This window comes from Corythoichthys intestinalis, chromosome 18 (assembly GCF_030265065.1).
Source record: "Corythoichthys intestinalis isolate RoL2023-P3 chromosome 18, ASM3026506v1, whole genome shotgun sequence".
Taxonomy (NCBI): Eukaryota; Metazoa; Chordata; class Actinopteri; order Syngnathiformes; family Syngnathidae; genus Corythoichthys; species Corythoichthys intestinalis.
The window spans coordinates 10,769,811-10,784,019 of record NC_080412.1 but is presented as its reverse complement, the minus strand read 5'-3'; the positions used below and the strand labels follow the sequence as shown (position 1 = coordinate 10,784,019).

Here is a 14,209-nt window from a genome sequence, read left to right as displayed (position 1 = left end):
AGATTTGAATGAGGCAAAATAACATGCTTTTTCTCTCAAATATATTGTTATAATCATTTGTTTCAGATGTACTGTAATTATTTTCTGTATAAAAATTTGGTGATCAAAAAGTCTTTTTTCAAACTTGAGTCTTGAAAAAGAGGGGGTCGTTTTATAATCAGGGCCGTCTTACAGTGGGGAGAACAAGTATTTGATACACTGCCGATTTTGCTGCTTTTCCCCCTTGCAAAGCATGTAGAGGTCTGTAATTTGTATCATAAGTTCTCTTCAACCGTGATGAACGGAATTTAATACAAAAAAACCCAGAAAATCACGTTGAATGATTTTTAAATAATAAATTTGCATTTAATTGCATGAAATAAGTATTTGATACATCACAAAAATCGAACTTAACATTTGGTACAGAAACCTTTGTTTGCTATTACAGATACCAAACGTTTCCTGTTGTCCTTGACAAGGTTTGCACGCACTGCAGCAGGGATTTTGGCCCACTCCTCCATGCAGATCTTCTCCAGAGCCTTCGGGTTTCGGGGCTGCTGCCGGGCAACACAGACTTTCAGTTCCCTCCATAGATTTTCTATCGGGTTCAGATCTGGTGACTGGCTAGGCCACTCCAGGACCTTAAGATGCTTCTTACGTAGCCACTCTTTAGTTGCCTTAGCTGTGTGCTTTGGGTCGATGTCATGCTGGAAGACTCATCTTCAGGGCTCTCACTGAAGGAAGGAGGTTGTCAGCCAAGATCTGGCAATACATAGCCCTATCCATCCTCCCCTCAATACGGTGCAGTCGTCCTGTACCCTTGGCAGAGAAGCAGCCCCAAAAAATGATGTTTACTCATCCATGTTTCACGGTTGGGATGGTGTTTTTGGGGTTGTACTCATCCTTCTTTTTCCTCCAAACACGATGAGCTGAGTTTAGACCAAAAAGTTCAATTTTGGTCTCATCCGACCATATGACCTTATTCCATTGCTCCTCTGGATCATCCAGATGGTCAGTGGCAAATTTCAGATGTGTCTGGACATGCACTGGCTTCAGCAGCGGGACCTTGCGTGCGCTGTAGGATTTTAATCCATGCAGCATAATGTGTTGCCGATGGTTTTCTTTGAGACGGTGGTTCCAGCTCTCTTCAGGTCCTGCCGTGTAGTTCTGGGCTGATCCCTCACCTTCCTCATGATCAGTGATGCCCCACGAGGTGAGATCTTGCATGGAGCCCCAGAACGAGGCAGATTGACCGTCAACTTGAACTTCTTCCATTTTCTAATAATCGCTCCAACAGTTGTTACCTTCTCACCAAGCTGCTTGCTTATTTTCCTGTAGCCCATCCCAGCCTTGTGCAGGTCAATATTTTTATCCCTGATGTCCTGACACAGCTCTTTGGTCTTGGCCATTGTGGAGAGGGTGGAGTTTGTTTGTTTGAGCATGTGAACAGGTGTCTTTTATACAGGTAACAAGTTCAAACAGGTGCAGTTACTTCTGGTAATGAGTGGAGAACAGGAGGGGTTCTTAAAAAAGAACAAAGAGTCGAAATATTTACCAGTTGGTAATGTATCAAATACTTATTTCATGCAGTTAAATACAAATTTATTATTTAAAAATTATACAATGTGATTTTCTGGATTTTTGTATTAGATTCCGTCCCTCACAGTTAAAGGGAACTTATGATACAAATTACAGACTTCTACATAGCTTTCAAGTGGGAAAACCAGCAAAATCGGCAGTGTATCAAATACTTGTTCTCCCCACTGTATATTCGGGCCAATGCGGTACAATCTTGTTTCCACAGATTCGGCGGACTCTAACATCGGCAACAAAATAAACCACACATTTTCAAAGATGAACGATGGACTCTCTTCCTTGGCTCTACGATGCCGTGGCAATTTAATTTCGTTATGTTTTCAGTTGGGCTGTCAAACGATTAAAATTTTTAATCGAGTTAATTACAGCTTAAAAATTAATTAATCGCAATTAATCGCAATTCAAACCATCTATAAAATATGCCTTATTTTTCTGTGGATTATATATATATTCTGTAAAATAAATTGTGGAATGGAAAGATAAGACACAAGATGGATATATACATTCAACATACGGTACATAAGGACTGTAGTGGGCATTTCACTCTACTGTCATTTAAATCTGTCTATGCTGTCCTCACTCCGAACCGTCTACTTTTTCCAAAGCTAGACAGCTAGTGAACGACGCCTTAATAATCAGACTTCTTCCTTTTTCATCTGATTTATTAATAAAATGGCCTCAAACCATTGTCCTCTTTAGACCGTTTACGTAAAACTTAAAAAAGTAAAAAAGCATTGCATTAGCAACAACGTTAGCTTAGCAGGCTATACAGGTTGACTAAACATAAACAAAAAGCGTCTCATACAAAAAATATAACATTTCGCTTATTAACATAATATGTACATTCTTTACAACAACCATACTTACGGACAAATCTTTTCCAAGGATCATATAAGCACAACAGAGACGTCGTGCAGCCATATTGAACTGGAAAGAAAAAACATAAACCATGTCGCAAAGCGACCACAAGAGTTCGCTGTTAGACAGCACAAAACGCCTTGCTGTAAAACTTACCAAAAGGCAGAATACTGTCTGAGAGGGACATGTGCGTTAATTGCGTCAAATATTTTAACGTGATTAATTTAAAAAATTAATTACCGCGCGTTAACGCGTTAATTTTGACAGCCCTAGTTTTCAGTTGAATTGAGCTATTTCCAGCTTGCTATGTTGATAATTGAGATGTTTGTTTACCGCTTTTCGTCTTACTGCGAAGAAAGAGGAAGTGACGATGGGCCCCCCATGACATTTACGTCATCAGCCATCGTGCTTTGACCTGGAAATTTAACGCCCGCTTTCACGCACACCGCTTCCTGGGAAAATCCCGGACATTATACTAAGACGCGACCCGTTAAATATCAGAGTATTCTCCGTCTCAGTTGACCCTGGAAATTGTTTTCACTTACAACTGCTGCACGGTTGAATCCTGCTATATTCCCAGTGTTTCAGTGTGTGTAAAAGGGGCTTATTTAACTTTTCAGTGTTGGTCGATTTTAGTGACGCCGGTGGACAAAAGCGGTAGTGTTTTATCTTAAGGAAGACTGCGTTTCCCATGAGGACCTGCGCACACCCACACTGTGTCGTAAAAACACCAATCAATCAAAAATCAATCTCCTGGTCGCCTGCAGCTGGATTAAAAGACATTTCTGTTTCCAGCGGCTGTGTGAAAGATGAATAGTAATAAGGTAATGAATCAGGTTGTGGCTCAACAATAAACATGTAACAGTTAGCAAGCAACCATGTGGCTTAGTGTGGCTAACCACCCAAGTCCAACCGAGCTCGTCAACGCTGAGGGGGGTCGAGGGTGGAGTGTCACGCCAGCGATTGTAAGCCGGGCCAATGATTATTCTTGAGTATCCTGGTAGCCTCCCTTTTTTTCTCTCCTCGAACAATACTTTTGTCTCTTTTGTTGCTTTCCCACCTTTGCAGAATTCGTGCGAAAGCGCTTGTATTGACTTCCGTCTTTATAATGAATGGGGAAAGGAGGACGTGAAGTATGCCGTAAAGCAGTCAGCACATTTGTATTCTTTTTGTGTGGCCACCCTCCTCAAAGATAATTAGTGCTGGTGAAAGCGATACAGACTCCTTCAAGATATAAAAGAGGTGTCATTTAACTAGTTGTCAGTGTACATGTCATCACAAATGTTATGAAAATATTTTATAAAGGTTGAAAGTTACCTAGTGTTGCTTTGAAGAGTTTTAATTTAGTTGTTAAGAGCCACATGATTGAACGTCTATCATCATCAATGGCACTGAAAGAATTCATACTGTCATCAAAGCATCTGGGTTGGACACCTCGGCTCTTTTTTTCAGCCCAGTCGTTCCGCTTATTACAATTCCAGAAGCGCTCACACTTAATATAGGCAATTACAAAAGAGCGGACGCAGCAAAAACCACGAGACAGAGCGTTCTACTTGGCAGCCGCTCCCGTCAGTAAATTTGACGTGACGTGAACAAGCATTAACCTCGACGGACTCGGGCCGGGTCGCTTGCCGAACGCCGGGTGTTCACTAATTGAGCGAGCGCACGGGTTGGCGCGGCAGTGTCACCTGAGCCGTGTTGGTGAAGACGCCGTCAGACACGGACACATTAAGCTGATATGAAAGCTTCATGCTCTGTCGCCTCTTGTTAGACAGACGCAGAACGCCGCTCTCCGCCTCCATGAAGAACGTCATGTGCTCGTTACCGGACAGGATGCTGTACCTACGGTATGAATGGGGAGTTGACGATTATTTTGAAATTTGGAATTTGAAGATTACTCAAACATACAATCCACTGATGAATTAGAATAAAAAATTGACTTAATTCTCATATTATGCTCATCTTTCAGTGAAGGTGATAGGCATCCAATCCATTTGCTGTCAATGGAATTGAAAATTTAATATTTTGACATTTTTTTTAATAATATATTTTGAAAAATTGAGACTTAATTTTCCTTTATTATATTTCGATCGCTGCCAACCCTCCCAGTCAAAATGGTTTGGATGTCTAGCGCAGTCAATAGTAGCCAAAGAGTCAATCTTCGGAATTTTTATTCTCTAGGAAAAAAATACAGACATCATACTCCGTTGATTTTCCTCAAACGTATGACTTTTTACCAAAGAAACCACTTTTTAGCATCGAAAAAAAGCAATTGCTGTATTTTCTGAAAAAATATTTATTAAAAAAATCAAGCCTTGACGCCAAAGTTTTCAAAGAAAAATTAAGGATTTGAGATCTGATATTTATTATATTATTATTTATACAGTATATAATCTAAAATCCAATTTAAAATCCAAATGTTTTGCTTTCAATTAGATGTTGAATATAGTTGAGAAAATCAAAATACATAAAAAAATAACAAATAATATTCATAAAGAAATAGTAATAAAATGACTTAAAAATAATTCAAATTCAGTATAATTTATTGTATGAGGCAAATTAGCAACAAAGGTATCTATGGTAAAAAAAATATATATATACAATTTTTACAACGTTGTGTATTGTAAGTAATTTTCTGCATTTTTTTTGTTCAAATATAAAAAATCAAAGCAAAACTTGAAAGTTGAACATTTAATGAGAAATCATAATAATAATACTCATAATAATCATGATAACAACAAAATTCAAAATTAATTCTGTCAAAAAATGATTTTCTCCCCAAATATTTTGACTTTATTCTCATAATATAATTGAGTACTTTCAGTATGGCCTTTAAACAAGTTATTTCGGTAACCTTTAAACATACCTGAGCCTCTGAGCGTCGCCCATGTCCGCGTCTGAGGCTTGAACGCAGGTCACAAAATGTCCTCTAGGCGCCAACTGGCTGACGAAGGCCTCGTATAGCGTCTGGCTGAAGTCGGGCGGGTTGTCGTTGGTGTCGGCGACGGTCACCGTGACGCTTACGTCGCTGCTGAGCGCCGGCTCGCCACCGTCTGTCGCCCGCATTATGAAGTTAAAGCGCTGGATGCGCTCGTAGTCCAACAGCCGCGCCGTCAACAGCAGGCCGCTGTCACGTTCTATAAAGAAGTAGTCGCTGCTGTTGTAGACGTCTGATACGATCTCGTAGCTCACTCTGGAGTTCTTGTCCGAGTCTTGATCTTGAGCAAATACCTGCAACGAGACAACATGTAGTGGTTATACTTTAGCATCATGAAATCTCGTAGATTTATCTATCACAGGGTTCCCATGGAGCCTTGAAAAGTCTTATAAGGCTTTGAATTCATTATCTTCAAAAAAGGCCCTAATTGGCATTAAAATGTCTTAAATCTCATATTTTCCCATAAATGTGATGAGTTATTTAATCAAGGTTCGGCTGTGATGCCAGTTTCACTTAGCAAAAGATAATTGGTAGACTTGTCTATGATCAGTATACCAAAAAAACACGGAATCGGAGGAAATCATGTCTAAAAAGCAACATTTTAAACTAACCGTATTTCCAGCAGTTCTTCAAAGACAACATTTCTCTGAAACATTTAACTCAATTGCTTTCAGATTTGAACCCTATATAGCAAAGAGATGCGTGATGCTAAAACAACAAACTCTAATAAGTCAACTCCACAAGGTCAATGTGATGAAGGTCCAAGAGATTTACACCCGCTACTGGCATGAGCGTATGGCCGCCATAACTCCTGATGCACTGATCGCCCTAAAATCAATACATTCTTGCTTGGGCATTTGGACACAAGCTCTGAAAAATCAGCAAAGATAAAGCGGATATATAGCGGCAGAAGAAATGCCCACCTGAGCAAATGTTCCCTCAGCAATAATAATAATAAGCTTTAATGCTGATGATTTAAGACGTGATCAAATATAATTACATCATCTCTGTAAATCCAGACAGTTTAATTACAAGTCATCTTGTGCAAATGTTTCCACAGTGGTGCTCTATTATTCGGAAAAGGTCAGACGTTTTCTCAGTGAACTTCCCGGAGGAAATAGTCATTTTGGATTAACATGGTGAACGATAATCCAAGATTAAAATCAATGTGCGCTTTATAGTCAATTTATTTTGGAAGATGAAACGGAAGTGTTTGAGATTAAGATGTACTGTATTTGTATGAAAATACAGATAGTAGTTTTCAATTCCATTTTTCAATTATTGCCTGCCATTGAAGGCGCTAGACATCGAATCCATTCCAAAATGAATTGGACATCTAGCGCCGTCAATGGCACTGAAAGTTGAACATTCACCTGGCAGGAAATGAGTTAATATTCAAAAACCACAAGGTTTTTATTTTTAGACTGAAGTTATATTTACCTGTAGGACACTTGTTCCGATCATGACATTCTCAGGCAGCACGGCGAAGTACGCCTGCTTCTGGAAAGTAGGTGCGTTGTCGTTGACGTCAAGCACCACCACATCCACATCCACCTCGGACCTGGCACCCGTCAATGTGTCGGTGGCCCTGGCGGCGAGGCGGTAGTATGGCGCTGTTTCGTAGTCCAGCGGGTAGAGTACGCTGACCACTCCTGTGTCGAAACCGATGTCAAACTGTTGTAATGGGTCGCCGCCGGCCAGGGTGAAGATGATGGGCTGCCCTGTCGGGCTGCTGGCGTTGATGCTCAGCAGAGAGGTGGACACGGCCACGTCCTCGGGCACGGTAATGCCGTAGAAGGGCTTGTCGAACAACGGCATGGCTTTGTTCAGCACGCTGACCGGGAGCTCTACCTCGCTGGACAGACAGGGGATGCCGCCGTCGGAAGCCACGACTACCAACTTGAATTCCGCGTTGGACAAGTCTGCTTCGAAGGCTCGCTTTAGTGTCAACTCCCCTGTCACAGGGTTCACCTGTGTGGCAATAGGTTCATGAGACAGTGCTTCCTTAAAAGAGGTTGTAAAAAATTGTAGATTGAGTTAAGTAAGCGTGAAGACTAAAGATTAGGAGTCAGTCCTACCTGAAAGTTCCTGTTCGGTTCCTTGAGGCGATACATCACCTGAGCATTCATGCCCAAGTCACGGTCAGTAGCTGTCACCGTAAAAATAGATGAGCCTGGTTCTGCTTCCACTTGTACTGTGGCGTAGTACGGGAGGTTCACAAACTCAGGGGCGTTATCATTATCATCTTCCACCTGATAGGAGACAAAATCATCAGAAACTCAGCGCATGTTTGGAGAAAATAACCTTAAAACGGTCACTCTAAACCAAAACTGTAGACATCAAGACATCCTTTGTATTTTTAGGCATGGCTTCATGAGATTTTCTGATAGTTTTCATTCAAACCTGCACTTGGACAGTCACTCTTGCCACCTTCAGTACTTCCTCCTCCCTTTGGACTGCCACCACCAATTCATAGCTGTCCCGTTCTTCACGGTCAAACGGGACACCAGCGGTGAGCAACGCACCGCAGGTGGGCCTTACGGTGAAGAGCCCGCCGGGGTTGAGCAGCGTGAACTTCAATGGCTCATTTGGGAACTGGCCGACAGGATTTACTACGGCCAGGACGCTCAGGTTGCGGGTGTTTTCCCGTACGGTGGCGGTGTAAAACGGGACAATGAAGGAGAGACCGCTGCTGACAGCTTGACGGATGAGCACTGTAACCAATGCCACGCTGGAGAAACGACCGTCCCAAACCTGCCGAGTGTTAACACGAACCAGCAGAGAATGTTTACTACCATTTTGTAGCTATTAGCTCGTGCCAAATGAAGTGTCCGGTATGTCGATTGGCCGACCTTCACGTTGAATCGATAGCGTTCCTTGCTGAGGTTCTGATTGATGACCGTCACCACGCCACTGCTGCGCTCTACAGAGAAATGTTCCAGGTTGCGGTCCACTAGCGAGTAGACTAGCTGGAGTGTTTTGTTAGCAGGGCCCAAGGTATCGTCAGGGTCGAAGGCATCTACGCGGAGGACCTCCACTCCCACGTAGGTGGGTAGCAGGAGAATGCTCTCATACATGTCCTGTGAGAATGTCGGTGGCGAGTCATTGATGTTAATCACCTGAAAATTAAGTAGAAGGATGAGTTCAATGGCTTGTGAGAAGAAGACCAACAAGTAAACAAGGAGACACTCACTTTGATAAACACCTCAGCAGGACTCTCGGCACTTTTAGGTGGCTGTCCACTGTCTCGGACATGAACCCTGAAGACAAACTCAGGGAAAGTCTCATAATCCACACTGGCAATTGTCCTGGAATACGAAAAAATGCCAAATTCAGCAACAATAAGGGAATACTGCTAGTTGCTACTGCCTTTAGGGTTTAATTCACAATGGACAATTTCATGCATCTTTTCAAGTCATGAATTCTTACGAGTTTTTGAGGATCTTCTAATGATTAGACAGACATGAAAACCTACCGGATTGATCCGGTCCCAGGGTCAACACTGAAAAACATGCGAGCGGTCTCATCTATGATTTGAAAGACCAGCAGGGCGTTGTGATTGCGGTCGGCATCCGTCGCCTGGATGACTAGCGGGTCACCATCGTCCCCTAGGACAACGCTGTTAACCGGAGCCGCCTCGCTGATGGTCCCCGTATACCTGTTCCGACAATAGTCTTAGGACTTGCGGTCTAAAACTGTGCTCAAACTATTTTCTTACCTTAGCTGCTGAAATACAGGTGCGTTATCATTGACGTCGCCCACTTGGACTGTGATGGCAACGCTGGCCTCTGCGCCCGCCATGCTGGAGGCGCGGACCATCAGGAAGTAGTATGAGGTTTTCTGACCAAAACAAAGATATGGGACAGATGTTACAGATGAGATTTTTTTTTATCTGCTGTGAATTTAAATGAGCAATTTATTTATCACTAGTAGACCTCTAATCCATTTGCAATGGTAGGGTGGCAGTGAATGAGCATTCATTCCCACTTCAAATGGATCTGAGGTCTAGTGCTATCAGTGGCAGCCGGTGAGTTTATTATTACGCTAATTTCTAAAGATTTGCATGAGCGCTAACAAACTCAGTCCGCAGACAGCGACAAAAACTAAAATTGAGGATGTCTTGATCACATACTTTTGAACCTCAGTCATTCGACTTTGACGGTCTACCGATACGTGATCGGATCGGGAACATCCTTAACTAAAATAGTTCTAAATTTAGGACCTTTTATCCGTCTCATTCCGAAACAGTCTAAATGACTGCTTCAAAACAAAACGGCAAATTTCTCATGTCTGGTCTCAGTCTTTTGGTGCATAGCTTGAGAAAGCAGAAATGCCTGTAAGGTTTAATGTTCACAAATAAAACTGACTTAGAGGCTTAATTTTCATATTTAACAAGTGTTTTTTTCAAAAATATGCAGGATTGGTAACACTACCCTGATCAGTTCAAAAATCAAAGCAATGTGATATTTTTCCTTTGTATTTCTTCCATAGTTTTGAATTATGAGTTAGTTTATCCATGTAATACCATCGATAATATTAATAACGAGTCCACAAAGTATAAACTGACCTCAAAGTCGAAGCGTTTGCGCGTGCTGATGACTCCAGTGTGGTGATTAATAAAGAAGCACTTTTCCTCGTTGCCCCTGGTAATGTCATAAATGAGTGCTGAGCGACTCAGTGCACTTATGGTGGCCACATGGGTTCCAGCTGTGCTGTTTTCCAGGATCTGTAAAAAAATAAATAAATAAATCAGATATTATATTCCGAATGTGGCAGATCTTTACATAATTTACCTCGGCCTGGTACTCTTTCTGTGAGAATTTGGGTTTGGATAAGTCAGAGAGTGTCAAGGATACACGAGCGGACGCGGTTGCCATTAGTCGGGGAAAGCCGCCATCCGTGACTCGCACGGTAAGTGTGTAAAAACCCACAGAAGATAAGTCCAGGTCCTTGGCGATAAAGATGAGACCTGTGTTGTTGTTTATGCCGAATATACCGCCCGTGTTGCCTGCAAAATGATAAAAGCAGCCAAAGGACTTGTGTGAATTTACAAAGGACATACTTGTATTTGAGAGTTTGTCCAAATCCTACTAGATTTTCCCCATGTAAACTAGACCCTGGGTGATGCTAATTTGCGAAAGGTTTGGATTTTTGTCGTTATGAGATGGTTGGAACTTGGCAGGAAGTTTGATGACTTGCCATGAAACAGTAAAACGTTTGAAAAATCTAGCCATTTTATTGCTACCAATTGAGAACCTAGAGATAAACAAAACAGAAAAAATGGGGACTACTGGTCCTTCTCAAAAAATTTGCATATTGTGATAAACATTATTTTCTGTAATGTACTGATAAACATTAGACTTTCATATATTTTAAATTTATTACACACAACTGAAGTAGTTCAAGCTTTTCATTGTTTTAATATTGATGATTTTGGCAAAAAAAAGTCAAGTGAAACCAAAAGTCCCTATCTCAAAAAATTGGCATATCATGAAAAGGTACTCTAAAGAAGCTACTAACCTAATCATCTGAATCAACGTATTAACTCAAAACCCCTGCGAAAAATTCCTGAGGCTTTTAAAAACTCCCAGCCTGGTTCATTACTCAAAACTGCAATCATGGGCAAGACTGCCGACCTGACTGCTGTCCAGAAGGCCATCATTGACACCCTCAAGTAAGAGGCTAAGACACAGAAAGAAATTTTTGAGCGAATAGGCTGTTCCCAGAGTGCTGTATCAAAGCACCTCAGTGGGAAGTCTGTGGGAAGGAAAAAGTGTGGCAGGAAACACTGCACAACCAGAAGAGGTGACCGCACCCTGAGAAAGATTGTGGAGAAAGGCCGAATCCAGACCTTGGGGGACCTGCAGAAACAGTGGACTGAGTCTGGGGTAGAAACATCCAGAGCCACTGTGCACAGGCGTGTGCTGGAAATGGGCTGTGCTGGAAATGGGCTGCAGGTGCCGCATTCCCTAGGTCAAACCACTTTTGAACCTGAAACAAGCGGCAGAAGCGCCTGACCTGGGCTACAGAGAAGCAGCACTGGACTGTTGCTCAGTGGTCCAAAGTACTTTTTTCAGATGAAAGCAAATCTTGCATGTCGTTCGGAAATCAAGGTGCCAGAGTTTGGAGGAAGACTGGGGAGAAGGTAATGCCAAAATGCCTGAAGTCCTGTGTCAAGTACCCACAGTGAGTGATGGTCTGGGGTGCCATGTCAGCTGCTGGTGTTGGTCTACTGTGTTTTATCAAGGGCAGGGTCAATACAGCTAGCTATCAGGAGATATTGGAGCACCTCATGCTTCCATCTGCTGAAAAGCTTCATGGAGATGAAGATTTCATTTTTCAGCACGACCTGGCACCTGCTCACAGTGCCAAAACCACTGGTAAATGGTTTACTGACCATGGCATTACTGTGCTCAATTGGCCTGCCAACTCTCCTGACCTGAACCCCATAGAGAATCTGTGGGATATTGTGAAGAGGAAGTTGAGAGACACCAGGCCCAACACTGTGGATAATCTTAAGGCCGCTATAGAAGCATCCTGGGCCTCCATAACAACTCAGCAGTGCCACAGGCTGATTGCCTCCACTCCACGCCGCATTGAAGCAGTCATTTCTGCAAAAGGATTTCCGGCAAAGTATTGAGTGCATAGCTGATATATTAATTAATTGAAGGTTGAATTTTTGTGTGTTAAAAAACACTTTTTGTACTGGTCGGAAGAAATGTGCAAATTTTTGGAGATAGGGATTTTTGTTTGTTTTTACTTTTTTGCCAAAATCATCAATATTAAAACAATAAAAGGCTTGAACCACGTCAGTTGTGTGTAATGAATCTAAAACGTATGAAAGTCTAATGTTTATCAGTACATGACAGAAAATAACGAACCTTATCACAATGTGCTAATTTTTTGAGAAGGACCAATTCTAACCTGCTTGTATAGAGTAGGTTAGTTGTCCATTGATCCCATTGTCCTTGTCCAGTGCAGTGACTTGCATGACCGAGGTACCAACGGGGAATGATTCATATGCGACAGCGTCATAATTGGTGCTGGTGAAGTAGGGTACGTTATCGTTGGCGTCCTCTACTGCCACGAGGATCCTGGCCAGGTCCCGGTTGTATGGAAACTCCTGGTCCTTGACCTGAAGCACCAGAACAAACAATGAGTTGAGATCAGGAAGATCAAATCAGAGCAACATTGGCAAGAACTTACCATCACAGTGAGTATGTGCTGCGTCCTGGCCTCGTAGTCCAGCAGGTCAGCCGTGTGCACCGCCCCTGTTCCTGGGTTGACTCTGAACAACCGCATGCTAGCTGGGTCCACGCTGCCGTAAATGGAAAAGCTTAGGCGGCTACGCTCATCCATGTCTGACGCACGCAGACGCAGGAGCTCTGTGTCCACCGCCACTTCCTCAGACACGCTGACATCGTAGGCCGGCTGCGGGAAGACTGGAGGGTTGTCGTTGCTGTCCTGGACCCGGATGTATACCTGGCATTGTGCAAATGCATTCTTTGAGGATAATTCAGCCCCCAGTGTCAGGTTCCTGGTTCCTTTCAAGTAACCACGCTCAAAAACACAAAAGATGTCCATTTTGGTTTGAAGCAGCCATTGGAGGCGCAGTTCTGCCATTTCCAGGGGTCCTTCAAAAGCAAATTTACTTTGAGATTTGGTCCAATGGCTACCAAATTTTACACTTGCACACAAGACAGATGGGCAAAGCTCGGTGAAATTCATTAGTTGAATTTGTCTTTTATCCCAGACATTTGTTTTAGGTTGTTTGAATTACAGTACCTGACATGTTTTGCCGACTACTTCCGCCTTCACCAGAGTGTCACTGGTGTTGGTCTGACGCGTATTTATCACCTGGTGAATGTCAAATCTAACAGGTGAGTCACGCCCTCTACTGACCATTGACTCTTCCAGGATGCTGGTCCAGGTAGTAGAGAGCATGTAAACCCCCTCATCCCCGTTGATGGTCCTCGGGCCCCAACTGACTCTGGCCTTTTCTCAGTCCATAATGTGGTTTTCCCTTTTGCAGTGATCGGTGATGGCTGACTTGTGATGTTCCTGTTGTGCTTGTTCGTTTATTGCCCTTGTTTGTCTTATTGCTGTCTCCTTCTCACACCCCTTCTTGTGTTCTGTTTTTCTTCTAATAAAGCTCCTCCCGGTCTCTCCGATGTATGATTTATTGAATGTTTTGCATGAAATTTCATTTAAGGAGTTACATTAGTTTTCTGGGTGGACTTTGTCCTTTGGATGTATCAATATCTGGCGGAGTTTTGTGTGTGGTTTGATCGGTGTGTTCAGCTTGCATTTTTGCATGACTCATTGGATACATTCCGTGACTCCTCTCACATACGGCAACGTCACCATATCTCTGTGTTCTTCTTATGTTTGTTTTTTCTTTAACCCCTGTGTTGTGTTGTTTTTGTTTTTAACCTGTCCTGCACCTTTTTCAATTGCCCAATGTGGATACTGACACCTTTTTACTGCATGTTGTATGTGCTTTTCGTCTTGTGTTCTGTCATCTGGGTCCGTGATTATTGTCATAGGTTCATGTAATGTTCTGACTACTGACAGTTTGTTGATAATGGGGTGTTCAGATGTCCATAGGAGGTATTGGTCAGTGTGTGTGGGTTTCCTGTGTACTTTTATTTTGATGTCTCTGTTGTCTGTGTGGTGTATGTTTATGTCCAGAAAGGCTATGGATTGATCTGTTTCCTCTTCTTGGGTGAATTTAATGCTGCCGGTGGTGTCTATGGTGTTGAGGTGGTCCGTTTGTCATTGTGTATGTCCTGTTTTTACTTTTTTCCAGAATGTCGTCTATGTAGCATTTCCATAGTT

General features: G+C 42.6%; 1 protein-coding gene across 2 annotated transcripts in view; it reads right to left on the bottom strand.

Annotated features, from left to right (window-relative positions):
• The window catches only part of LOC130906486 (protocadherin Fat 3), a 136,507-nt gene that overhangs the window by 53,513 nt on the left and 68,785 nt on the right, over nt 1–14,209 (bottom strand). For both annotated transcript variants that reach the window (XM_057820875.1, XM_057820877.1), the window contains exons 12-24: nt 12,578–12,853; nt 12,296–12,506; nt 10,165–10,379; nt 9,939–10,097; nt 9,090–9,211; nt 8,847–9,029; nt 8,565–8,679; nt 8,224–8,490; nt 7,775–8,125; nt 7,450–7,623; nt 6,812–7,342; nt 5,300–5,664; nt 4,122–4,275 (exon numbers count right to left, since the gene is read on the bottom strand). In XM_057820875.1, coding sequence (XP_057676858.1) covers nt 4,122–4,275; nt 5,300–5,664; nt 6,812–7,342; nt 7,450–7,623; nt 7,775–8,125; nt 8,224–8,490; nt 8,565–8,679; nt 8,847–9,029; nt 9,090–9,211; nt 9,939–10,097; nt 10,165–10,379; nt 12,296–12,506; nt 12,578–12,853 — 3,123 coding nt within the window. The remainder of the gene's footprint in view (nt 1–4,121; nt 4,276–5,299; nt 5,665–6,811; nt 7,343–7,449; nt 7,624–7,774; nt 8,126–8,223; nt 8,491–8,564; nt 8,680–8,846; nt 9,030–9,089; nt 9,212–9,938; nt 10,098–10,164; nt 10,380–12,295; nt 12,507–12,577; nt 12,854–14,209) is intronic.